At 47.5% G+C, this 27,861-nt stretch overlaps 1 protein-coding gene across 2 annotated transcripts in view; it reads right to left on the bottom strand.

Annotated features, from left to right (window-relative positions):
- Window positions 1-213: 213 nt before the first annotated feature.
- RALGAPA2 (Ral GTPase activating protein catalytic subunit alpha 2) overlaps window positions 214-27,861 on the bottom strand; it is a 352,948-nt gene continuing 325,300 nt past the window's right edge. For both annotated transcript variants that reach the window (XM_055131128.1, XM_055131127.1), the window contains 3 exons: window positions 22,296-22,417; window positions 7,198-7,236; window positions 214-3,958 (listed from right to left, as the gene is read on the bottom strand). In XM_055131128.1, the coding sequence (XP_054987103.1) occupies window positions 7,232-7,236; window positions 22,296-22,417 (127 nt within the window). In that variant the 3' untranslated portion in view covers window positions 214-3,958; window positions 7,198-7,231. The remainder of the gene's footprint in view (window positions 3,959-7,197; window positions 7,237-22,295; window positions 22,418-27,861) is intronic.

Below are 27,861 nucleotides of genomic sequence, written 5' to 3' on the forward strand. Positions count from 1 at the left end.
CCATGTTATGCACTGAGAAACCTATTTGCATGAGCACATTTGTAAATTTCCTGGACTGGGACTGGCTATCATGTTGGATACCTGTGTAAGCTCTGATTAAAATATAAGCTTTTGAAGAACTTCACTTGATTAAAATGCAAACCTCCTTTTATCAGACACCAGGAGAAGCTTGATTTTCCTCCAAGCTATATTGTAAACAAAAGAAACATATGGTGCAGAAGAGCTGTTTCTATTTTATTAAATCATCACAGTAAATCACAGAACGAAAGAGAAAAAGGTTAACTTGAGATCAAGTGGCTGATGTCAGTGAGTGGTGCTTTTTGGGGTTCAGGGTGCACCCCATAGGTGTGGGTAGGCAGAAAGGCCTGCCACCCACATGAAGGTGTGGGGCAGCAGGAAAATTAAATAACAAGAGAGCAAAATAAAATACAATGAATGCTATAACTTAATTTTCCATATTTATCACTTTTTTCCTTATTTACATGTACTAACTAGTGTAGACCTGAAAATGTAAGAAAACATTCACTTAAATGTGGATACTAGACGTAGATACTGAGTGCAACAAACTCAATCTTGCTTCATGTTGAACTGTCCTTTGGAGCCAGGCATTCCCCTTCAGTAGCTAGAAATGTAACACGGTTTCATCAGACGTCATAGTACATAGGAAAAGATCTTTCTAGGCTCCAGATGAAAGAATGACAATGAACGAAGTGCAGATGGTCATAGCCGAGGACCATCAGGAAGACGTGATCTGCACTGTCTACAGATCCTGGTCTCGTAGGTAAGGCTAAAGGCGCTGCCACTCAGTCGTCTCTCAGCCAGGACTCGAAGCCTCCTCCTTGGCAGTGGCTCCAGGAACTGCAGCTCCAACCGTGGGAAAACACCATGGCAGACACTTGCCAGCTGTATTCCCTTCCTTTAAGGTTTGACTTACTTGCCTAAGGTTTTACTAGTTTTAAAAGTCATAATTTTCAGGGATGGAGAGATAGTACAGTAGGAAAGGGCTTGCCCTGCACGCAGGCTCGATCCTGGGCATTCCATATGGGTCTCCGAGCTCTGCAAGGAGTAATTCCTGAGTGCAGAGCCAGGAGTAACCTGAGCATGGCCAGATCTGGCCCCCAAATAAACCAAAAAACAAAGTTTCCAAAATCATCATCTTGTGGAATTAATTTTTGTGGGGAGCTTGAGGGGAGAGGTTTGTAAGACTGCAGTATCGGCTTTGTTTCAGACAAAGATTAGGGAGCAGAGAAATGAGGGCGCTGTGGGGGGCTCCCCAGAGGCCAGGGAGGCTTACCTGTTTCAGGCCAATTAGAGCCACTTTAGTTTACAGATGGCTGGCCCACTAATGTGACAGGTCAGCGCTATGCCTTGGTACATTCCCGCTCAGATGAGTGCCCCTCTACAATTTTGCTGAAACACTTTTATTGCAAAAATACAATATTTGCTTTTCTAAGGGGAAAAAAAAAGAAACAAAAAGTAAACCCCTAATCAAATCCAACTCAATCAATTCAAATTTTCCATCTTGGAAAACCAAACCAAACCAAACCAAAAAACATTCCTAGTCCACAACTGCAAGAAAATCTGGTTGCTCGAGGCCTTGGTTTCCCATCCCAACTCTCCAGACTGAAGCTGATGCCGAGAAGGGAAGATTCAGTAAAAGCTCCAGCCTCAGACTGCTGGCAGAAATTGGGTCAGGGACTGTTCAGGGATGAAGGAAGGTCTTGGTTCTGGCTGCCACAGCTGGACTTCCCACTCCGGGGTCAGGAAGGGGGTTCCCTGGAGGAAATGCAGGATTGTGGAACTGAGGCCCAGGGGGTTCAGTGTCAGGGGTGTTAGAGCCGGAAAGGGAGTGTTCTTCCTGGAGTCTCCTGCTGCCTGAGCACATGAGCTTGTCAGACACACTGCATGCATCAAAAGCAGCCTGCACCCCCGAGCCACACACACCGAGGAGAAAGCCACGGCTTTGGGGAGACAGCAACATTTGCCGGAACAAGGGAAAACCTTGTTTTCATTATCATTGCCAGGCCCTGTTTATGTCCCCATTAGGCCCCCAAGAAGGGAACAAATTGGGTCTGATTACAAGAGGACCCAGAGAGACTGAGTCCAGCCTCCCATTGGCTCACGCGCTTCTCCTGGTGGTGCAAAGCTGTGTCTGTGGGCCTGGCCTCAGGCCCTTTCTAGGAAGCCCTTTGAGGAAGGAAAAAAAAACCGCTCTAGAATGATAAGGTCCATTCTTAGGAAAGAGGAGATTTTTTTTTTCTCATTTTTTTCTTCCTGTTCCTAAAGCTAGTCTGGCTTTTGGGTCTGACTCTTTCTCCTGCAAGGATCAGACATTAGCTACTGAAGAGATGGCTAAGGGGTCACCATCTATAGTCCCCTGAACACGCATGAGCACAATGCTGGCTGAGCACTTCTGGGTCCAGCAACCCCTACTCTCCATCTCCCTCCAAAGAAAGATCAGGTACTACCAAACCAATGCTATGCCAGTTGGAAAGAGCTCAGGAGTCATTGAAAATGGAGCCTCTAGAGGTTGAGGGGGGCGGGTAAGGAGAACTGGGGAGTTTACCAGAGAGATGACCAGAGCACAAGAAGGCACAGAGTTGGGGGTCCAAGAGCAGATGAAGGCCTCTATGCATGGGCCCAAAGCCCTCATTTTCAGGCCCTTTCATATTCTGTTCCCATCCAAAGCCAAGGGCTTGCTCTGAAACAGGCTAAGGGCTCTGGTGAGCAGCTGTCGTCCTGTTCATGGGGTCTCTGCCACTGACCCACATGCCTCAGCAAGGCAGCGGGTGGGCAAAAAACAAAACAGGCTCATGGGGGAAAAGTCGGGATCAAATTCTTTGCACTGAGGGATAGTACAGCGGGTAGGGCATTTGCCTTGCATGTGGCTGACCCAGGCTTGGTCCCCAGCATCCCATATGGTTCCCTGAGTACTGCCAGGAGTAACTCCTGAGAGCAGAGTCAGGAGTAACCCCCGAGCATTGCAGGGTGTGACCCCGAAACAAACAAAAGTCCTTGCATGGAATCCAGGACTCTGAAATCCTGTGTGGTGGGGAAGATTAGTAAGGGCCCCGATGTGGCCCCAGAACACCAGGCAGGAGGGTGTGGCCTCGGGAGTGACTGCAGTGGTAGATGGACACTTGGGGGCCAGATGCAGACTACAGCTGGGACGGGGTGTGCCAGTGTGGGGCAACGGTGTGGTGAGTGATGAGCTGGGTGAGGGGTTGGGAGGGAACGGGGGTGGGGGAGCAGTTAATCCCTGACCTCCGGGCGCTCTCTCAAGGACAGGACCCAGTATTTCTAGAATGTTCTGCATGTTCTGTGGCGGAGGGTCTCCACAGTGGTTGGGGGAACTGCTCCCCAGTGAGTGGGCATCAAGCACCAGGTGGAAAAACACTCAGCAACTAAGGTAAAACTTCTCCTGGGCAAAAGACTCTGGGGAAAGCCAATTTCCATGATGATGAAATTTTGGAGTACATCATGAATCCTCACATAAGGAAGAGTCAGCAGTATCCAGGCCAAGAAAATTCCTCAAGCAACTGAGAGTAGTTTTGCAGGCCCCTCAGCGAGGCACGCCGGGGTCTGTGGACGAGAGGGGATCAGCTGGTGTGCAGAAGCCAGCTGCTTGCTTTCCGGTCTTTCCAGAACACCCAGAATCTTCTCTCAGAGTCTGCCCTGAGCAACCACATTTGAGAGCACGACTGCCTCTGGGGGTTGGTGACTTTTGCTTTTCTTCTTCTGCAACCCAAGGTTCAGGAAATGGAGATGCCACCAAGTTTGAGAGTCCCAGATGCCATTTTCCAGTGATTTATCTGTAGCTTCAGAAGAGGAGTAATGGGAAGATTTTTCCCAGAGCCTTCTCTGTACTGAAGTGGGTGTGTATATGGGAGAACTTCCTCTGTCTTCTCCTTGCCAGGACGCAGCGATGAGGTAGGTGCTCAGGCTGCTGGCCAGAGCCCTGTGAAGGAAGCAGAAAAGGGTGGAGTTAGGCACATCCACGCCAGCTGCTCCGGCGAAGAAGCTATAAATCTTTTCTGGTGGGGCCTCCCAGGCAGAGCCAGCACCCCCAAGGCCACTCCCAGCAACTCTTGGCCATTTGGGCTCAACGATTAAATGCGAGGGCCTGAGGATTCTGGGATCACAAGGGCCACTCTGGTCGTGCCAGGGGCCAGGAGGTGTCAGCAATCAAACTGGGGTCCCATAAGGCAAACCACATGCTCTCACCCATTTGCTAGCTTCCTGCCCCCCACCAACCCCCGTGAGTTCCGGAAAGGCACCCAGCCTCACTGTCCACCTCTAAGGAACCATCTGATGCTAATGAAGGCACAAGGGCCAGCGAGGTTGCCTGGCCAGACTCACTGAAAAAATGAGATGTGAAGGGGCTGTACAGATCCCCGACAGTGTTACTAGTCACCCATAGTTACATGGTGACACTGTATGTGAACTGCAACTGGATTACTCCCCAAGGGCCTCCGACAAGAGGTCGGGCCTCAACCGCTCCTCTGAATGAGTGCAGATGAGTGCTGCGACCTGACACTGGGGGAGAAGGAATGAGAAAGAGGGGCCGCCGGCTGCACCCCTTCCCCGGGGCAGGCCCAGTGTGCTCAGAGGAACAGAGGAATGCCTGCTGCAATATCCCGCTACTGTTGCCGGCGGCGGGTCTCCGGGGGCGGCTTCGTGTGAGAGCAGCGTTTCATCACCCTTCTCCTCACTGTCTATTTTTACAACCCTGTTGTATCACACCCAAGCTTCCGGGCTTGGAACAAACCTCAAAAGCAGGCTTTCCACCTCTCCCCGCACGCCTCACTGCCAGCCATTTGGCCTGTGTCATGGTTATTATTATTGGCATTTGCAACTCATTGGTGAAAGTGATTTCCCTCCCAGACAGCATCTTCTTCTCAGTCTCTGCTCCTATCTCACTGCTTCTAGGAAGAGTTTGGGGGGTCAGGACTTGCGAGTTTGGCTTAGGAGAGAAAGCTCCCCTTGGCATTCCCACCTTGGGTTCTGTGGTGTGCCCATAACTGGGGGCTTTCCCATCTCTACAAGGGCACCCGGGAAGGGAAAGCAGAGAGAGAGAGGAGGAAATCCAGGGCTTCGCTCCTGCTATTTCACCCTGAAAATGAGCTGATATCCAGAGCTAGACACACAGAACAGCATACAAGGAGCTTGTCTTGCAGGCAGCTGATGTGGGGTTGATCCCCGGCACCACATATGGCCCCCGAGTGCTCCAGGAGTGATTCTTCTTTGTGGAGCCAGGAGTTACCCTGGAGCACCAGTGTGGCCCCCAGACAAAACCAAACTTACAAAAAGCCAGAAAACAAAGCAAAACTAGATTGATCTGACCAAGAAAGCACTGCTAAGCGAGAGCAGCTCTCCTGTTTAGCCGGAGGCTGGTACCAATATTTAATCCTAGAAAGACAGGGCTGCAGGCGGGCCAGCCACTCCATTTCATCAAAACCCTCCACTCTGAAATACCTTCACTTCAACTTGCTTAAAACTTTACATTATTAATTAGAAACACTTCTGAAACTCACTATTGTCATCAGATCAGAGAGAAAGTAAAGCAAAAAGGGGGAAAAAGGCGAGAGAAGCAAAAAGTGGGCATGCACTTGATGTGCACGTGGCCAACTCAAGCTGGAATGAGCGAGTTCCCTGAGGACAGCAGGGTGTGGCCCAACTGCTGCCCCTCCCTCCCAAAAACCCAAAATGTAACAAAAAACAAACATACAAACAGTAGAGATAAAGTCAAATTTAAACTGGTAGTGAGAGACGAGAAAGCCCCCACCCTCATCATGGAGCCGGGAGGGTGTGCCCTTGGCAGGAGCGTGGCGCGGAGGCTGACTGGCATCAGCCACTGACTGCAGCAAAGCGGCCTCTGGCTTTTCTGGAAGTGGTGGCTCGTCTGCCAGGACCTGGGGGCAGTGTGCTGTCCTCGCACCTGCTGGCCTTGCTCCAGCACAGTCCAGCCTGCCGCGGTGCCAGCTGTGCCTGAAGGCTGTGGGCGCATGAGCTGCAGTCACTGAGGAGTTCCCTCCACGGCTGCTCTGCCCACCTGCGTGTCCTCAGCCTTTCACGGCTGGGGGGCTGGTGGTGCCCGGCAGGGGCCTTCTGCTGGGTGGGGCTTGAGAGCCCTACTCTGCCCGATGGCCCCTGGGTGCCGGGACTCTGGCCACCTGAGGGGAGTGAGTGAGAGAGGCCCGCTGGCTGAAGTCTGGGCGTGGGGCCAAAGCTGGGGTGTGTGTGTACGGGGTCTGGGGGCCAGAGCGGTGACAGCAGTTGCTCCTTCGACCTGCAGCCAGCCCAGCTACAGGCTACCCAAATTCTAGACGCCAACAACCTGCTTCCGAGCGAGAGATCATGGCGCCTGCACCCCGTGTCCCACAGCAGGTGATGGTGGTTAATTAATGGTTACACAGCACAGCCTGCTCACTGGCCTTCTCTGCCATCACTGTCGCTATGATCGCTACTATTCCAGGATTATTATCATTCTTTTTAAAGGTTGGGGCCCAGACCTGGAAGTGCTGGCTCCTAGCTCTGTGCTCGGGATCACTGCTGGGTGCCCTGGGGCACCAGCCTGGGTGGTGGCTATTAGTCCTGTTTTATCATCTAGACTCCACCTGGAGCCTGTGAGGCAACCCAGCCGGGCACTGTGCCCTGCCGTGTGTCCAGCGAAAGAGCAGCACCCCTGAGCCAGCCCAGAAAGAGGGGCACAAACAGCGTTCCTTCTCTGCCCTAATGCACAGCCAGTCCAGGGTTCTGCCTTCTGTCCTTCCCGGAGCTGTTCCGACAGCAGGCCGGGAACAGCCACGGAGACCCCCACGCAGACCGGTGCCAAAGACCAGGCCCACCACGCACCTCATCAGGGCCATCGAAGGGTCCTGCTTCTTCCAGTCAGAACCACACAGAAGGGGGCAGCCTAGGGTGCCTGGCTCCCCACGGGCCCCCACACAAGAGGGCGGGGGACAAAGACCTTTCTAGGATGGCAGGTGTTTGTATCAGAGTCCACCTGGGGTGCAGGAGCAGAAGATAGGGGGAGGTGTCCGATCTTCCCTGGTCGGCAGACATGCAGGGGCCCTTGGGAGATGTGGCAGGACAAGAGGGGCACCTGGCAGAGCCTGGGGTCACGTGCACCTACAGGTGCACAGTCTGCCCCCAACGCAGGGAGGCTGCCTCGGCCTGCTGAAGTCTCCGTCTTACCTTGCTCAGATATTGCGACGGGTCTTTAGTCATCTTAATCTGAAGGGAAAGAACATAAAATTAAATGAATTCATGGCCAGCTCCTCCAGCTCCTGAGCTGATCATGAACACAGTGTTAATCACACATTTTCCCTAAACTGCTGAGTTTTTGGCACAGCCTCAGGGATTGTAGCACATGGAAAATGGAAAATTCACCCTGGTTGGGGCCAGGGACACAGAGGACAGGGTTTCATCCACTTCCCGTTCATGTGGCTGACCTAGGTTTGACCCCCAGAACTACATATACATCTCTTGAGCACCTCAGGAGTGATCCCCGAGCCAGGCCTGCCCTGAGCACCAGTGGGTATGCCCCTCTTCCTGCAAAACAAATAGAAAAAAAAGAAAGAAAAAACCTGCCCTGGAAGGACAGTATCCTAGCTGTCCTTCCACGGAGAAGACGTCAGCAGCTCTGAACACAGAGCACAGAGGCTCTGAGCAATCCAGCTGCTGCATGTGCCCTGCACCTCTCCCCGACGGACACCGTCTGAAAAGCAGCCAAATGTAGGAGTTTTCAAGACCAGCATTTAGAATTCAATAGATGAACTGGAAACAACAACAACAACAACAACAACAACAACAAAACCAAGCCAACATTCTAGACCTGCGGGTCAACTCTGTTTCACTGGTGTGGCTATGGGCTGTGCCGGTGCCGGTGCGGTGGTCCTAGAGAGGAACACAGACAGGCTGTGCAGAGAGTAGTCTGAGAGGCCCTCAGCACTGAGGCACCTCATCATGCGAAGAGCAGGAGGAAGTCACAGCAAACCCAAGACACAGACTGCGCTGTGCTGTGTGGGGTAACCCGTGCTCTCCATTATACGCCGCCTTCCCCCAACCCTGCCATCAGATTCTTCTGTGAGTTTGGCTGTGAGAAGAGGTTCTTTTAAATTAGGTACCATTTCCTCAATTCCAAGTACCACAATGCTCCAAAATTCAGTGTCACTGTGCCACCACCAAATCTGGACACAGGACGTCCATCAGTGATGACCGACAGTGGCTGGGCAGCCACAACTGTGAACTGGGGTTTGTGCTGACCTGCCCGCTGCCGGGGGAGACTGGGTGCAATGCCTCAGGCAGATTTAGAAGTCGCTGATGGTGATGGGGGAGAGTCCTCAAAGGAAATGTGGACTTCCCCCCCAGGAATCTGGGTGGCCTTGGTAATACCCAGCACTGCTGGGCCTCCACACTGAGCTGCCGGCCTGGCAGGCTGGAAGTCTCCAGGTGAGGCCCCTGGGTGCCCTGAACAGTGCTCAGAAGTCTAGAAATGTGGACTTCTTAGAAGCTACAGTTTCCAATCTGTTGATGAAATTCATTTTTCATCTGGGGTCAGAATTCCAGGAGCAGTCATGGATCATGGACGACCCAGTAGCATGTTCTGTCTTACTTACTGCTTATTTCCATGACTGCCGCTTCCCTGACTGTGCTCTGGTCCAGGCAACAAGAAGCTCTGAAGTGGTGTTACTGAGGGACTAGAAGTGTTCTATGGCTCCTTGAGCGAACATGGTTATTTACATTTCCCATCTGTCCTAGTGCCCTGTCCTGTGAGCCATCTCCTTCTGTGGCAAACAGAAAAGAAGCTTCAAGGGTCTTCCTGAGGTCCAAAAGGTTCAGGCATTTCAGGGGCTGGGCCAAGACGCGTCTCAGTGTGAGCCAAGGGCCAGGGTTGCTGAGAGAGGGCCCCGTGGTCTCCTCACCACTGCCCAGGTCCTGCTTTCTGCTTGGCTGGCAGGCTATCCGATTGGCAGCCACTGGGAAAACAGATGGCATGGCTAACAATGGAGGGCGTGTTTACGACTGCTGATGAGGACTGGGCTGCTCCTCCCCGGTCCCCAGATGCAGCCGGTGTACTTTGCTGCTCCTCTCAGGAGCTGCCACTCCAGGGCAGCTAAGGAGTTAAGGAGCTGCAAAGACAGACAGTGGGAACTGCCTTTATTGTCTCTTGGGGCTCAAATGCCACTTGCCTTGGCACCTGGGCAATGCTACCAAGGGCAGGGCCCCCTTGAAGTGATCTGTGCCTGGTGGATAAGTGTGGGCACAAACAACCCAGGCAGGGCTGGGAGGCACCCAGAGAGCCCTTCGGTGGAGAGCAGAGGTGGAAAGGCTCGGAGGTGCTCTGTGCTGGGGGCAAGTGAGAGAGATGTGCAATGTTGCTTCAATGTTTCGCCAAGAGGGCACTTTAAGAGGTGCCCCGCACCATCCTGGAGTCGGGTGGACATATTAGCCCCTGCCCCTGGGAAAACTGCAGATGATGTTAGGGCATGCACTTGAATCATATTTGGGTGGCAAATATGCCTCATCTAAATTTGTATAAATCCCAGATAGAAATACGGTGAATAAGAGCCAGGAAGGTGCTTGCACTGCATACATCTGACCTGCTTCAACACACAGCACTGCACACAGTTCCCATGCATTGCACCACTTGGGCTGTGGCCCCCCATCCTTCCAAAAGAACATTATTTATTAATACAGCAAGACTTCAGTGATATTTGGGGGTAGGAGGACAAATGAAAAGAATAAAATATCTCTAAAGGGTCCACAGTAGGGCAATCGTGAAGGGAAAAGGGAGATTGAAAAGCACTGGATTACATATTTTATATATCCAAAACAGCTTCTGATTCATGAGGGCTGGGAATCCAAAACTGTCCTACTGGCATCTAAATGCAGCTGAGCCAGATACCCCAGGCATGGCCCTTGCGGTGTAAAGCAGATGCCAAGGGGCAAAACTGCAGCCAGAAGCAGGCGGAGCCTGGAGCAGAAGCCTGGGACACGTGGAGGGTGACTCTTAGAAGATGTCATGCTCCTCTGGCTACGTGTGGCTACTTTGTTATTCTAGATATCAAGAAAGATTAACCCCTCAAACCACTACCGAAAACAAACAAACAAACAAAACCAATCACCTTGGTTGGACATTTGTGCATTGCACAGGGCTCTGCCTGCACAGGCTTTCTAAGACCAATGAGTCTTTTCTGGTCCGTTTTCTCTGCCACACTCGCTGGGAGAGCAGAAGAGCGAGGAAGGGAGCTGAGCTCTGATCTCCTGTCAGGTGGGAGGGCCACCCGGGACAGCACTGGGCGAGGTCAGACGAGAAAAGTGGCAGTCTCTCTCTGGGTCCTTGTTACTGAACAGCCAGCGTAGAAAATGATGAACTGGCTCAAGATAATTAGGAAAGGGAATGCTTTTGAGAGCTGGCATTGGATTGGGAGAGAAAGTGGACGAGGGTTCCAGCTTCAGGCAAGTGCTAAATATCCTCCCAGCAGGAAGGCGGACAGAACGAGAGATCAGAGAGCTTCTGGGCTATTCAGACCCCTTGGAATGGCTCTGAGGAAGGGAACAGGTGCAGCGTGGCTGGGGTAAGCGACACACTCAGCTCTGGCAATGCAGGGCCAGTGGAACCAGCCAGCCTCATTAACATTTCCGAACGGCCCGGCCATGCCGCCCCATGTTTCCGAGCCAGCAGCAGTGGCCGGGGCCTGGCTGGCCCTGGCTCTGGGCTCAGCTTCCTCTTTTTGGTGACTGGTCTTGCCATCAACTTTGGTTCAGAGGCAAAGAGCTAGGACAGCTGGGCTGCAAACAGGCAGGCAGAGTGACTGTAAATCGTATCTGCATGGGCTCATGCACCTGTGCCGGGGGAGCGCTCACCAAGGAGCAATTACCCACAGCGGCAATGGGCTCTTCTGGCTACCATCTAACTACATTATGAAGAAAAATCCTACCTTGGTGTCAACTTTCTCATTAAGTCCTCACAGAAGCAAGAGGTTTCCAGAGCCACAGACCAGTAAGACCTCAGTGATGTCCAAGCTCTAAGGAGGCTGTTTATGTAAAGCAGATTTCATTTACTGCTCAAAATGGCCAAACAGCACACAAATGTTCCTGAAAGCAATAGTCACAATAACCCAATAATAGAAACCACCCAGACGTCCACTCAGATGGACTCTACCTTCGCACTGGAGTGCCACTGGGTAATGAAGAAGAGAAATTACTGATAAACAGTACAATATGGACAGACAGCTACAATATGATAAATTGCTGCAATATGGTAAACAGCTACAATATGGACAAGCTCTGAGAACATTCCACATGACAGAAGTGAGGTACAAAGAGTACAGACTGATTCCATTCACATGCAATGCCCTGGAGCAGCAGATCCACCGAGCTGGGAAAGAGTCTTAGGAGTGGGGGACACTCGGGGAACTGGGCTGACTAGCAGCTATTTTCCTTTTGTGAGATAAACATGTTCTATGCCTGGGAGATAACTCTAAGGGCTATAGCACATGCTTTGGATGTGGCAGCCCTAGGCTAGATCCCCGGTGTCTCATGAACATGGCTGGGTGAAGACCCCAAAGCTGCAGCTGAGCCCGTGGTGGTGTCAGGCCACCTCGCAAAAGCCCTCCGCTGTCCACTTGGAGTACCTGGCTTCTTGCTCTGTGAATCACTTCTCAACAATGGCCAACCCACACAGGAGGTGCCTGGGCAGCACTACAGCCCTTTTCTCTCCAAAAGCAACACAACACCAATGGCTCCAAGTTCTGAAGGAGGCGGCGGGAGGGGAGCTGGCATCCAGGGAGTTGAGCTTAGTAGAAGCCAGCGCCATCCTCTCCTGCACAACCCTGGGAACTTCTACCCTCAGTGCAGACTAACCTGAGGGCAACACATCGCATCCTCTGCACACTGGCTCTTGACGAGCCCAAAACAAATGCAGCTGATTGAAGAAAACACAGAAGCAGCTGGAAAGAAGTAACTGCGGGGACACCTTCCCCAGGCCGCGCAGTGCAGCTCAGGACTCCTTAAATTCCCAGACCATCAACAGTTCCAGGAAATGGAGCAGTCCTGCTGGGAGTGACAGTGTGTGGAGGGAAGGAATAGCTGATGTACCGGGGAAAAATGAAGGAAGGCAATGGAACTGTCTTGTAATTTCACCGATGAAAAGCTTCTCTGCTGTCGTCAGACCTTCAGGAAACTTTGGGCATTCATTGGGACATTTTCTTCTTTTCTCTCATTTTTTGGGCTATACCTGGTGCTGCTATTCTTGGCTCTGGGCTCAGAAATCACTCCTGGTGGGGCACTGGGGACCACTGGGGACTGAACCCAGGTTGGCTACGTGCAAGGCACTACCTGAACAGTACTACTGCTCAGGTCCCAACTGTGGCATTTTTATAGGTGCTACCACTGCACACTCAAGTAGGAAACACTTTCATTAATGCTTGGTTAAATCGAACGGTTATGTGTGCCAAAGTGGGTGTGCAACTGCCACTGTACAAATTGTACAGGCCATAAATCTACAAAATAGTCCTTTCTGCCTTTGGGGAGGAACATTTTGCCTTTGCCACAAAAGAAGGCTCCTCCCTTCAGGCGGTTGCTTGCTCCGGTGGGCGTCTTCCCCGCAATCAGTGACTCTCAGGGGATGAGGTGAGCAATGAGTTTTGCTTAACATTCTCTCGGAGTCTCACAGCAAGTTGAGTGCTGTGAGCGCTGGCCTTGATATGACCAGCCACTTGATAATGAAAGCAGCAACCCCACTCCCCGGCCCCCTAGCCCCACACCCTTCAGAATTCCGATCTGCCAGAGAGAAAACTCACAGAACTGAGGGCAGACTGTGGGAAGAATGTATAGTAAGATGTATGTTTCCACACTCATGTTTATAGATTTTTCTAGAGACCACTTTTATGAGTGAAATAATGTTAAGAAATCTCATCCTCATATCCTAGCACTTCTGGATCACTCATTTTCAGACAGCTCTGTGACCAAGGATAGCTCTCTTAAAGGACCCACACTCCCTGCCAGCACGAGGTTCAGTCTGGGATGCTATGGAACTGGGTTGGTAGTTGAAGGAGACCCCTTCAACTACTAACCGGACAGTGCAGCTTCTTGCCCACTCAGAAGAGAAGCTTCATTTGAAGGAGGGCTGTGCTGTCTTGCCATTTTGAATATACCACATGGGACGTTGGGGCCATCTTTCTGGAGCACAGAACTGGAGGCAGGGTTTATGCTGAGCTGAGGTCTAAAGCCAAAGTTCCCATTTAATTTGCACCAAAGGTGGGTAGGATATTCAGACATTAATGTTTGAATATTAAAGTCCTCGAGTAAGACACCAGCGTTGGGCCACCAGAATGAAGAGTGGAGCTAGTCATCCCTTGACAGACTCCTATTCTGCCTGCTGGTCATCCCCGAAGGGCCTCTCCAAGGCTCTCGGGTCAGCTCACGAACCGGAGCCAACGGGGCCTGCCTTGAAAAGCTGCAGCCTGGACGACCCCACGATGAGTGGAGTCCAGCTGCTTCTCCAGCTGCTTCCATAAGCCTGGGGATGGAGCGGGGTGGCAGGTTTCCCTAACAACCAGGCAGGGGCTCCGGCAGCCCCCAGGGCTCACATGAACATCCCGCATCAGTCGTGGCAGGCCAGCAGCACCTGAGCTTCAGCTGGGGGGAGCAGAGGCAGCTTTCTGTGCCGTAGGCACCTCACAGCTGAGGACCCCACTGGTGAGAAGAGAGGTGCTGGGTGGGCTGGAGTGGGCGCATGAGGGTTGGAGAGGTGGAAGGCGTTTTTCACCGTGGGAGTTTCTTGTCTTGGCACTTTTTACTGTTATGCCACTGGGTCAATCATGTGCTTAGAAATGGGTTTCGGCGATGTTCCTGCTAAAATTCTTTATACATATGTACGTTTTACTGGGATGCTTTTATTGGCATTTTGATTGGTGTGTTTCCCAGTTTTTCAGCATTCCCCCCCCCCATCCTTTTGAGAGACTTTTGAAATGCTAATGGGTAAAAGGAACCAGCTTTTCTCTTGATTGTGCTTTTTAGAGGAGTAATTTCTGCTATCATTATATATCCTTCTGAAAAAAAGATAAAAATCACACTTCACCCCCTTCCTTCTGTTAGCAACTTAAATGGCAGTAAGCAAGATTATACTTGGCCTTGACTTTGATTTGGTTGCTGCTAAATAAAATTTAAGCAAAGCCACTGTGCCTTCTCGAGGAAGCCATTCAAACAGCTGAGGCCGCCCATGTTCTGCTTGCCAGAACCAGAGGCCACGAGGCTCACAGTTGTGGTACAAAAAGAAGCGTTAAGCCAGGTGTCAGGAGCTCTGGATATTTCTGAAAGAAATTCTCTAGGTTATTTCAAATAAGCTTTAATTAAAAGTCATTTCCAAAAACCGTCTCTGTAAAAAATTCTTGGTACCTGCTGGCTATCTCTTGGCAACAGCTCAAGTATCCCCAGAGCCATAATTAACAGGCAGCAGGAAGATGCCACCTGCACTTAAAACCCTGCAAGGAGGGGAAAACTGCACTAACCCGAAGCTGTTTTTCAAAGAAAAAGTGACATCTTCAAGTTCTTCTCAAGGAACACATTAAGCATCATGGCCATACTTTAGAATGAGTAATCTTGGTCCCTCCTTCTGGCTAGGAAGCTGAGTACCCTCATCTTTGAAGCAGTCCAGATTTGCTTCAAAAACACCAACCTCTCTGCCCTTTCTGCATTTACTATCTTCATCTTCTTGTTCAAGGGCTCTCTGGTTCTCAGATGTGGCAATTTTTCATCAATGTGGGAAAGTTCAAACTTGACTGGTAAGGTGCTTACTAGAATAAGTAATACAGGCTATTATTTTTGGGGGTCACACCTGGTGATGCACAGGGGTTACTCTTGGCTCATGTACTCAGGAATCACTCCTGGTGGTGCTCAGGGGACCATATGGGATGCTGGGAATCGAACCCGGGTCGGCCAGGTGCAAGGCAAACGCCTTACCCGCTGTGCTATTGCTCCAGCCCCTATTTTTGGTGACTATTTTTGATCACAGAAAGTTTTGATCACTGCAGCTCAGTAGGCTGAGGCAAGGCGCTTTCAGGGAAATCTCACCCTGACTCAAACTGTTCTGTCTGTCTGTCTGTCTGTCTGTCTGTCTGTCTCTCTCTCTGTTCCCTCCATGCCTACCTGTATCTCAAAGATTCTAGTTTTTGACATGTAGATATAGTTTAGAGTTAATGGGATTAATCTGAATGTTAAAATAATTAGCTATTTTGGGCAGTTCCTGAGGGTCTGCTTTGCTGGAACCAAGCACGAGGTCTAGAGCCTGACCGTGAGGGCTCATCACTGCCTCGGCAGCAAGGGGGGCTGTGAGGAAGAGGGAGGGGGGAAGGGGAGACAATGCAGGGGTGGCAGATTGTTTTCTTGAGGGCCAAACGACACTAACATTTTATCTCCTGCTGACCAGAGCTGACCTATGGAAGATTAAAGATGCAAAAGAGGGTCTGTCTGGGCCAGTTAGCTGGGAAGAAAGATTGATAATTTATGTAGTACAGGTAACTAGGGAGAGAGACATGTGTTAGTCATTTGCAGGGCATATGGCAAAACTGGGGGTAAGGAGCGTGTGCGGAGGGCCAGCCACGCAGTCTTGAATTGACTGTAACATTTGAAAACCTTTATTAAGGGAACATTCTAGGGTTCTGGGCTTTAATTCTTATCATCAATATTCATACGAAGGCAGGACAGGCCCTGGGCTAGCACTGCACATGTCGTGCCCCTCACTTGCAGTTCCCTTTGGAGGATGCAGGCCAGTGGGAGGCACTGGGAAAACCCAGCAGCAGAGAGGAGTCACCAGCCCACAGGTGCAGGAGGGCACACAGGAGGGGCCAGAGGTGTTGGAGGCTGTGGTGGGGACCCCGTGGTCAGGAGGGGGTGAGGGGAGAATTGCAGCTGGCTGCTCCACTCACTAGGTGCGGGTTCATCTTTTCAAACGTTAGGTGAGGTGAGCCCTTACGGAAGAAACTCTGATCATACCCACTCACAAAACTAGACCCTCAGCTGCAGAGGGCTGGTCACTGGCTGAGACAACCCACTTGCACAGGGAAGATACTGCTGGCTGCTGAACCCAGGCTTCTTGTGAGGGCACACCCCCCACACCAGGCAGCAGGAGAGGACAATTCCAGGCAGGGCTGAAACTTGGCAAGGGAGAACAGGCGGAGAGCAGAGTGTGAGAAAGGCTGGGGCGGCCATGTATCAGGAAGCAGGTTGACACTAGAGTAAGACCAATGGAGGAAAATATGCCAAGCCTGCAAGTAAAAGGTGAAATGTTTGCCGAAGGGCACTGTGACCCGCTCAACCTCAGGATTTGGTAGCACTCTGTTGGCATGCTGGCTCTGGACCCAGGGGCTGGCTTCCTGCCTGGCACCACCAGAACATCTGAAGTTCCCATTTTGCTCTTCGGGGGTCTAATTTCATTCCATCAGCCTGACCTATCATAGACACACAAAAGCCTGAGGCATGTTTGTGGACTACATGAAATCACTCCATGTTTGGTTCTCAGTTCTCTAATCTGTTTGATATGGTTTGTTGGAAGAGGGGTCAAGAGAAGACTGTTTAAATACCTTGAAGACACAACTATGAGGCATTCCATAGACATCACAATGGCAGGAGTTGAAGTCAATGGATTTATAAACTATCATTTTGAAAGGACTAACCAATAATCATATCATACGCTGAGCTCTGGTAATCTGAGACTTTATACTGGTAAAGTTTCTGGTAAAGCTAATGTCTTTCTCAAATTTAATTATTATCTAATCAAGAAATTTAGTTGGTTTTGGCCACACTTGGCTATGTTCAGGGATTATTCCCAGCTCTGAGCTCAGGGATCACTCAGGTGGTGCTTGAGGGACCATAGGGGGTGTCAGAGATTGAATTTGTGAGATTACGTGCAAAGTCTTATTCCCTGTACTATCTTTCCTGCCCCTGATCAAAACATTTGGAAGAACAACAAGAAGGTTGTGTTTTTTGAGCAGGCTCTTTTGAAAAGACAAACAAAACAGCATTGTACTTGCTTTTCTCCTCTCAGATAGGTTACCTGACTTGGGCATATGGAAATATTCTCTTATCACAGAATGTTCAGAAGCTGTGACCACTGTAACTGAAAGGTAAATTTCGTGGTAGCTTACCATAGAAGCTGGTTCACTATCCAAGTCAGTAAATGTCTGAACTGACTACACAGTAGGAAATGAAGAGTGGAGGCTGAGTGACCCCTCTGGCCAACTTTCTCAGAGCCTCACAGCCTTTGGTTCCTTCATAATTTGGTCTTCAGCTAATTCAAGATTGATGTGAAGAATTAAGACTTGTTATTCTTGAACTCCCTTCGAGTTCTACTTTTTTTTTCTTTTTTTCTTTTTGGGTCACACCCGGCGATGCACAGGGGTTACTCCTGGCTTTGCACTCAGGAATTACTCCTGGCGGTGCTCAGGGGACCATATGGGATGCTGGGATTCGAACCTGGGTTGGCCGCGTGAAAGGCAAACGCCTTACCCGCTCTGCTATCGCTCCAGCCCCTTGAGTCCTACTTTTAATGATGGTCTTTTATGTTTTAAGCCAATTTATAAGACAAGTAAATATATAAGAAGTGCTATCAATCAACATGTTAAGACTATTTTATTTAGAGGGGGAAAAAAGAAGGAGAAGGAGAGCAAGGGTAAGAGAGAAAGAATGTAGTAAATGAAATCTGTAACATCATGACATCATTTCAACCAACAAATGGGGAGATCTGGGTATAAGAATTAGGGTCTACTGTGCTGTTTGGGAATGAACTTGATTAATATGTTGGCACAAGTGTATGGCTCAGAGGTCTAAGCAAGTGAAATCAGGGTGCAGCTTTATGCCTCCAGGCAAAGCAGCTTGTACAGCATCTACAGTCTTGACTTCACTCCAAGGCCAACATACAACAGTTGAATGAAGAAATTTTACTGGTCACCAGAAGGACACAGTGAAGCCAGGCAGAGCCTTCTGATAGTTTCTGTGAATTTAATATAATAATTTTGTTGCAGCAAAAAAATTACAAGTGTCTTAGGTAGGTGAGCATGATCATTCTTTCCAAGAGGGCACAAATGCAATTTTTGTGAAGATCAAAGTGTGTAATTTTGTATAATAGCAGCAGCAGTATAGTGTCCTGAGACGGCTCAGACTAATCTGGTTTAAGCTCAAATTTAACCTACATTAAAAGTGGCAAACCCTGGTGGAACCAAGTGAGGTATTTTCTCCCCCTTATCCTAAATCCTGCTGTCCTTACAATCTAGCCTATTATGAAGGAGGAAGTGTTTCTGAGCATATCTTGGAGAAATCAAATGTTGTGTTTATGCAGCACAAATAAATAAACAAAGATTTGTGCTCCCTCTGCTGGATCCCTGGAGCAATATTAGTGTAGAAAGGAGCATAGCAGTGCTGGTATCTCCAGCTAACATAGTGGACCTGGGGATACTGAGAAAAACCTTTTGGACCTTGGTTTCGGACAAATTCTTTGAGAAAGCCCATCTTGACCAACTACTGACAAAGGTACTAAAAATCAGATACAGAGTCATACCAAGGACATACCTATAGTCCTTGGCTACCAAATTGCTAGCTGTGGCTGTAACAGTGACTTGGGGGTTCATTTAGCAACAGACAAAAACATTCCGCCAAGATTTATAAGGTCAAGACATAATCTTTAAAGTGGCTCTGGGGTAAAAAAAATTTTAAGTCCAAGCTAAAGTTTTGTTTTTCCTTTGTTTGTTTTATAAAAAATGCTTCTCCAGAATAAGAATTTAACTATTTATATCCTTTCTGATAATGTCAAACATTAGACTTGATTTTCCAAATCATTAGCATGCAGAAGAATGACCTCATGGCGAACAGATGCACTTGGCTGTGAGCTGCAGTGATTACATCAGTCCCTCCCAGCAGTGGAGGGTGCCCATTCCAGTTAACCCTTTAAAGGCCTTTCTGCTGCCCCCCTTCCTTGGGAACATGCTTTAAAATGGAAACTTAGTGCCCAGTGTGAGTATGTAAAATGCATATATACATAGTATATATGGATAGATATATGTATACTCACATATATGTGTTAGTTGTAGTCAATATTTTAAAATTGGCTTAGATGTTGCTGGACAACAAGGAAGGAGTCAACAAAGGAAGGGAAACTGTAGGGCTAGTGAAAAAGCACTCACTGTCATACAAGGCATAAGTAACAGACACAACAGATATGAGGTAGATAATCTACAGAAGTGTTTGGACTGCAAAAATTAGTGAGCATGTCTTTTTTAAGATCTTTTAAGAATGTTTAGCATCCATGTATCATTTAATGACAGCAGACTCAACAGACCCCCAAGATGCTGGTGGGGTGGGCAGTGCAACAGGAACAGAAGCACATCACTTGGCCAAGGTGCCCTTCAATGGCAGGTGTGGGGCTGTGGAGGCCAAGGCTGCCAGGGAGCCAAGGAAAGGGCATTTCCAACAGTGGCATCTTTGGGCACAGGGTGTTCCCTTTAGGACATCTTTACGTGTTGCCCCTAGGACCTTGAGTCTGGAATTAGAGTCCTTCCATCTAGACACGGAAGCTGCTTGCTGCTATAAATACAGTGTGGGGTGAATTCAGTGTTCAGGTTACTCTTCCACTGACAAAGCCTCGTGGTTAGGATACAAAGAAAGCCTTGGAGCCCTAATTCCACAGACTGTGCATCTGCATGTGAGCAGGAGCCCAAGGCCCTGCTTTGATGCCACTGCTGGCCGCGATGGTCTGATTGGGTCCTATGTGCACTGTGGGAGCTTAAGCTGTTCAGGGTCAATGTTTCCAGTTGGCTTGCTGTTTGGAAGCGCAGACTGCACCTCAATTTCTTAGTTTAAGCTGACTGACTCATCTAGATCTGAGTCATCTGTACCCATAAATCACACACACACACACACACACACACACACACTGCAAATATATGAAAAATATTATCATCTATAAAAGTGGTTAGAGAAGGACAGGAGTTCCTCCAAGCAGAGATGGCACACCAGTGAGAGAGGACAGGGGTCTGAATACGGCTCTATCAGGCACAGATATGCTCTACCTCAGGGCACTGCACCCTAATTCTGTTCAGATCAAGCTCTTTTCTAGTTTCTTCTAATCATTTTTACATAGATATGCAATAGAAAAAGAAACATTATGTCTAAACTTAAAATTGAATTGTATTCATGGACTGGTACGATGTGTACACAGAAAGTTCACCTACACTACAGTCAACAGGCTAAGCTGCAAATAGGATGCAATGGAATACTGACGTGAAGAGTTTAACAGTGGAAGCCCAGGGTGTGTCCTGATAGCCCACCTTTGATTTCATGTTTCTCTCGTGCAGGTTCCAAGACCCACTCTTAGGAGCTGTCAGAAACCTTTTTCTGTTAAGTGGCTTTGACAAATGTGATATTCTTGAAGAAGCCTGTTAGCAATCCTCTCCAAAACAGCAGGTCTTAAAAATTTTAAATTACTTTTGGAGTCTCAAAATGTTATCTTCATGCCAACTCATCTGACTTCGTTTAAGGAATTCTGAATTTTGTGAAAAGAGGGAACTAACTCATATAAAGGCTAAACTGTACTGAGAAAACAAAATCTGTTCAATAATTATTTCAATAACAACTTGAGTCTTCAGAATAACCCTTGATTGAGTTAAGGAATGTAACTAGCTATTCTTCATTTCTTTTAAGAAACAAAAGCCTTGAGACTTAAGAAAAACGAAAAGCAACACCAAACCTGCACTGAAACATTAAATCCTAATAATTCATAAGAATGGGAAAAAGTTACATGAGAATGATGAAATATTAACTTTGGCATAGATTTTTCATGATCTTTGATGTAAAAATCAGAAAAGCCTTAAGCCTCTAGTTAGGTTATGAAATCTTCATTTTCCTTAAAATTGATTGAAATTTTTTTTTTACAATGTTGGCAGAGTATATAAAATAATTCAATTCACAGCTGTTCTAGTTTTTTTCTAATGTAAGAAACATTCATCAGAGCTTTAAGTTTTAAGCTTTTCTCATGTTGTTTGGGTATTCCAGTTCAACAAAGATCAATAGAGGCTCTCCCAGTGTTTCTCCACACCGCACCAGGAAGCAGAGGCGCGATTATGTAAATCACGCCGGTTCCGGCACCTCGGCCGCTCGCTTATCTCCCAGGCCTTCTGCCGAGGCTCTAGCGCTCAGAGCCAGCGAGCCTCTCTCTCTTATCTCCCAACAAAGCTCCGAGAAGCAAGGATTGAAGCCAGCGATGTTAAAAAAAGATGCATGGTTGATTTTATTTGTAAGTGATTTATTTCACTGACTTTCATTTTTTTCACTTTGTGTATAAGATATTTGTTAGCTAGTCTGAAGCGGAGAAGTACGGTGGGGATCAGAGACAATTGACAAAGGTTAGAATTTATTAAGTCCTCTAATAGTTGCGTCTACACCAGTGGAAGAAAGAGGAAGCCCCTCCCTGAGAGTATCAACATCCATTGACTATATATCCCATTTGCTCTCTGCAAGGCAATTAATCTGTAATTACATGAAGAAATTTACAAGTAATTCTTTACTTTGGAGAAAAAAAAAATCCAAAGTAATCATATAATCAGTTGGAGCAGCAGCCCAGTTTCATTTCCAAATTGGGAAATATAAAAAAGCAATAGTGGAAAACAAGGAAATAGCTAGAAATTCTTGAAGATTTCCACTGAGCTAATAAAGTACAGTGATTGTATAAGTCAGACCCTAAGCAGACTCTCCAGCAGGTGCGGTTCTGGCTGGCAGCTTGTCCGTGTGACACAGGCCACTGCAGAGAGCAGCATGCCCGACGGACTGCCCGGCTGATGGGCCAGGGGACACTGTCCTTCCATTTCTCCTGCATTAATCCCTGACCCGAGTATCTCGGCGGCATAATCCCCATTTAGCATTAGTAGCAACGGCTTCTACTGTGAGGAACTCTTTTTTGATAAGTAAGCACTGAGTCGGGCTTCGCTTTTAAACACCATATTCCCAGCTCAGCAAGAAACTAGCACTCCTGAATGAACTGGAGCATATTACTGAGAAAAAGTTCATTAACCTTGCTAGATTCGGGGGTTAACAGGATAGCTGAAGAAAAGAACTGAGTGAACAGCTTGGATACAAAACAAATTAAAATGAATGTCATCATTCCTTTTGATATTCATTAGTTGATTCAGAGGGAGAATGCTCTTCTTAAATTTGCAAGCATTTATCGGTGAAAAACAGGTGTACATCTGCTGCTGAAGTGCATCCTAAGTGTGTGAGGGAAGAATAATGTAGACACTCACCCGTTCCACTGAGAGAGTAGCTGGGACAGGGAGAAAAGACTTGGGCTGCAAAATCTTCAAATGTCATGACTTCGCGGTGGTTTTGAATTATTGCTTCAAGGTACAGGGCTCGTTCTTCGTAGCTGCAGTGGCTGGTTAAGTAAACTAGTGCTCATATAGAATAACATGCACAAGTGTCACTGCTTTAGTTCAAATAAAGTTAAGCAATTTGGGTGGAAAAATCCATTAACATCCTCTCAGAGAACTGCATGTCAGTCATAATTAATGATAAAATATCTATTTTGTAAATTTCTCTTACAGACTTTAGCTGCATCCCTAACCACTAAATCCCAAACCTGAAATCACTAAAATTACACACACAGAATCAGCTCATTAAGGTTCAGTGTCACACACACACACACACACACACACACACACACACACACACACACACACACAAAGAGAGACATTTACTGTGCTGCCACTTTTCTCCACAGAGAACTGTGGGACAAGGTTGATCTTCCCCTCCTACATCAGTGGGTAAAGTGTGATAAAGTGTTTTTTCTTGGTGGACCAAAAGAGTGAATCGATACATCCAGTGAGACAACTGTGTACACACCTTTTAAAAAATAAAAAAGCACAGATCACGGGGAAGAGGCACATCATCAGGAAGGTACGCTCTGAAGTGGAACGGTTGTCTCAGGCCAAGACTGGTTGTGAACATTAGAAAATAAGAACTAAGAAGTGGGGAATCTAGCGGAGAGTATACAATGCAATATATATATATATAAAACGACTACTGCCTTTTAATTAAAACTGCAGTCTGGAACACACACATTCAAATGTGTAATCAAAAACCAGTCACCAATAAAACTTACAAGCGTAACACGCTGAAGCAACTTTCCAGCTGTCTTAATAGGACCCCTGCGTGTGGCAGCCATTCACAAGGCAGAAAGCAAATCTTCCTCTTTTGTGTGTGGTTCTGTTTCCTCAGAAGGTGAATCATGCACTTCCAATAACAGGATAACGTCAGAACAATTCGGCAGCGGATGGAAGCACCACACATATGACTTTATGAATTAACACTTGGGGAAGTCAGCATGATGTCTCATTTTCCCTTTTCTCATTACCAATGCAAAAGTTAAAAGTCTTGTTTTAGTCATTTTGAACATCATGCTAATTCTCTGGGAAACACAGGAAATGGGGCTCACCATTAGCTTTTTTTTTGCAGCTCCAAAAGAGCAAAAGTAATTCTAGCACTTCTTACTATATATTAATACTATCTTTTCAAAATGAGCTCTTTGAAAATACATTGTTGGTCATCATACACTTTCAATTAGCTTTCAATTGATTACAAGCTTTTTTTTTTTGCTTTTTTTTTGGATCACACCTGGTGATGCACAGAAGTTACTCCTGGCTCTGCACTCAGGAATTACCCCTGGCGGTGCTCAGGAGACCATATGGGAAGCTGGAAATCGAACCCGAGTCGGCCTCGTGCAAGGCAAACGCCCTACCTGCTGTGCTATTGCTCCAGCCCCTGATTACAAGCTTTAGAACAGGAAAATTGTATTTTTACATTTTCTTTTGACAAAGAACGCATGCGGATTTCCCAATGTAGATGCTGCCTCCCCCTACTCCAATTATAGTCTCCAAAGACACTCATTCCACAAGCACAGCAGAGGTATTCTTGGGGCGATGCTGATCAATATAATGGTTACAAGCCACATGTAGTTCTCTAAACTTAATTAAAATTAAAAATAAAAATTGGATTCCTCTGTCCCACCAACAACATTCCCAGCACCCAAGAGTCGTGTGTGGTCAGGGCTTCCCATCCCAGGCTGCACAGACTCAATGCGCTCACTGACACTGGGTGCATTTGAGGCAGCACTATTTATTCCAGAAGCTCCCATTACATTTTCTCCTTTCAACTTTCAAAAAAGACAAATGTGTTTGAAGGCTTCACAAGTGGCCCTTCTGATGATGTCTGATCTGAAGAAAGACAGTTGCAATCTGCCCATGGCCCAGGCAGCAGGAGTCTAAACAGGCTTCTCGACTGTGGGCTGAACTCCTGGTGACTGGCCTTAATGAACAGGCTGCCAAACTTCCTCAGTAAGAGGCGTCCACACAGGCCCAATTCTAGAGGGAGTCACTAATGCCATGCACGTCTCATTATGAACATGCTCATTCTGTACAGCACTTGGCTGTCACTGCGACTCTGCCCTCCGTGCATGGCCCCAGCAAGCCGCTGGTCTGGGGAACAGCAGGACGTTAGGCCTGAGTGGCCGTCTGGCGAACAGGCACTCTGACACTAAGCTGGCACGTGCTGGCCCAGCAGGGGCTGAGCCAGGCGTGACAAATTACTCAAAGAGCTGAGCTAAACTTCTGGCTGACAACCACCTGAGCCTCTGGACAGCCGTGGCCGCTGTCAACGCTCAATTCAGGGCTCTCCTTTCAGCCCACAGTCTGCTTGTGGGCCTGCCCCTCTGAAGACCTGTCATGCTCTGCCTCAATCCCTCTGCTCTTTCCTGAAAGGCCACTGTGTCCAACATGTCCACAAACAGTGACTGGGACAATGATGAACAAAACAGAAATGGGAACGTAGTCTGCTAAATGTGCTTGGAAGCCACGTATCTGTAAGAGTGTCCGCCGTGTGTAATGCTATCTAAATTGACCCCTGACAGCAGCCCGTCACTCCCACTCTGGATAACACTGAGTGGCAGAAGCTTGCCCTTGTCAAAGTTGAGAGATCTGGGCTCCTTGGAGCAAGCCTAGTAATGAGGCTTGTTGTTCCAGTGGAGGGGTGGTCAGGAGGGGTCAGGGAGACAAAAATTAAGATTTGAGGTTTCTCTGACTTAATGACAATTTATGGTCTGAATGAATGCATTATGGGTAACACCAGCACAGAAGGATACTTTGAAAACTAGAAACTAGAAGAGGAAGGATTTATGTCACGGAAGGTTCTGGAGTTCACTGTCCAAACCCTGACAATGTGCACACACTCCTGGCCCAGCCCAGGCTGGGGTGCAGCCTGCAGCAAAGCCTTAACAGTGCTAAAATGGGTGTTGTCATTTTGACAAACATCCATTAGGGCCTGGGGTGAGACCAGGAGCTCAGCAAATGCATTTTCACTGCGGGCCCAAGCCAGGACATATAAACAACATGACAAAGAGAAAACAAACACCCCAACTCTGGCAGCACTTAGAAACAGCCTAGGAGCTCCTGGGTGCCAAAAATCATTTATTTTAGGAGAGATTAAAAAAAAAAACACCAACCCGTTGCTTTATTCTTTTAACTGATTTTATGTGCAGAACAATGATACTTTAAAAAAGGCAATTAGGAGCAGTGTCACATGGCTATTTTTTTTTCACCCCATGTTCTTAGGGCTTTGATCCCAGTTGCTTTCTGTAAAAACAGGAATCTATAATGCATTTGGTTTCACAATTTTTATTTTATTTTTTGGGCCAAATTCAATGATATCCCAGCCCTGCTAGTTATACCTGGTGGGGCACAATGTCCATACCCAGTGAGGTGAGGGTATTGATAATTCAGACATCAAAGGGCTTAGACGATCTTTCTCCCCAAGCATGACACATGTGAAGATGGGAACTAAAAGCTGAAATAATGCTGGGCAGTGGATGGTCAGTGACCTCTGAAAGCTAATAAGGTACCTACTAACAAATGCAATAGCCATTTTAGTACTAGCCAATGCCCTATGGTTCTCTTAGAATGATTATACATGTGAAACTCAAATTCTGTTCTGAATTACTCCCATTAAAAAGCACATATATGGGCTGGAGCGATAGCACAGCGGGTAGGGCATTTGCCTTGCATGCGGCCGACCCGGGTTCGATTCCCAGCATCCCATATGGTCCCCTGAGCACCGCCAGGGATAATTCCTGAGTGCAGAACCAGGAGTAACCCCTGTGCAGAGCCAGGTATGACCCAAAAAGCAAAAAAAAAAAAAAAAAAAAAAGCACATATATGATCCCTGGTACATGGAGGGGGAAAAAAAGCACCCATTAGCAAACACTTTCTTGAAAGAACACTTTTCCCCTTGATTACTCAATCCAGAGAATATTCAAATGACTAGTTAGAAACCCATTTTTTGCTTATAGATATTTCTAGGTTTCTTTAGTGAGTTGCCTTGACTACATTTTCATGGAAGAAGTTTATCAATTCTCAATATGCCTCCACTTGGATAAAGAGACTGTATGTCCTGAGTGGTTTTATCGAAAACTTCTAAGATCTTTCTCAGAACCTCAAGAAACACTCTGCTAGGTTCCAAGAATCTGCAATCTAAGCCCAGCTCTCAAGTTCATCCTGCCTCATGTTTTAATTTTTACAACAGCAGCAGTAGGATGGGAAGAAGATTCTTTTTATTTTTAATTTTTTTGAATCACTGTGAGACAGTTACAAGCTTTCATGTTTGGGTTACAGCCACACAATGATCAAACACACATCCCTCCACCAGTGCACATTCCCCACCACCAATATCCCTGGTACACCCCCCCTTTCCCACCCTCCCCCTACCTCCATGGAAGACAATATTTCCCGTACTCTTTATTTTTGGGCATTAGGGCTTGCAACACTGAGAGGTTATCACGCTGGGTCCATTATTCACTTTCGGCACACATCTCCCACCCCAACTGATTACTCCAGCCATCATTTTCTTAGTGGTCCATTCTCTATTCCATCTGCCTTCTCCACTCCACTCATGAAGCAGGCTTCCAGCTATGGGGCAATCCTCCTGGCCCTTGTATCTACTGTCCTTGGGTGTCAGCCTCATGTGATGTTATTCTATACTCCACAAATGAGTGCAGTCCTGCTATGTCTGTTCCTCTCTTTCTGACTCATTTCACTTAGTATGATACTCTCCATGTCTATCTATAAGCAAATTTGATGACTTCATCTCTCCTAACAGCTGCATAGTACTCCATTGTGTAGACATACCAAAGATTCTTTAACCAGTTGTCTGTTCTAGGGCATTGGGTTGTTTCCAGATTTTGACTATTGTGAACAGTGCTGCAACGAACATATAGGTACAGATGTCATTTCTAGTGTGCTTTTTTGCATCTCTGGGGTATATTCCCAGAAGTGGTATTGCGGGGTCATATGGAAGCTCCAGAAAGGCTGGACCAGTCGGCATTCCCACCAACAGTGAAAGAACGTCCCTTTTCCCCTACATCCACGCCAGCACTGGTTGCTTTTGTTCTTTTGAATGTGTGCCAGTCTTTGTGGTGTGAGATGATATCTCATTGTTGTTTTGATTTGCATCTCCCTGATGACTAGTGATGTGGAACATTTTTTTATGTGCCTTTTTGGCCATTTGTATTCTTTTTTGAGGAAAATTCTGTTCATTTCTTCTCCCCATTTTTTGATGGGGTTGGAGGTTTTTTCTTATACAATTCTACTAGTGTCTTATATATTCTGGATATTAATCCCTTATCAGATGGGTATTGGGTAAATATTCTTTCCCATTCTGTAGGCTCTTTCTGTATTCTGGTCACTGTTTCTTTTGAAGTGCAGAAGCTTCTTAGTTTGATGTAGTCCCATTTGTTTATGTTTGCTTCCAATTGCATGGTCAGTG

This window comes from Sorex araneus, chromosome 3, assembly GCF_027595985.1.
Source record: "Sorex araneus isolate mSorAra2 chromosome 3, mSorAra2.pri, whole genome shotgun sequence".
Taxonomy (NCBI): domain Eukaryota; kingdom Metazoa; phylum Chordata; class Mammalia; order Eulipotyphla; family Soricidae; genus Sorex; species Sorex araneus.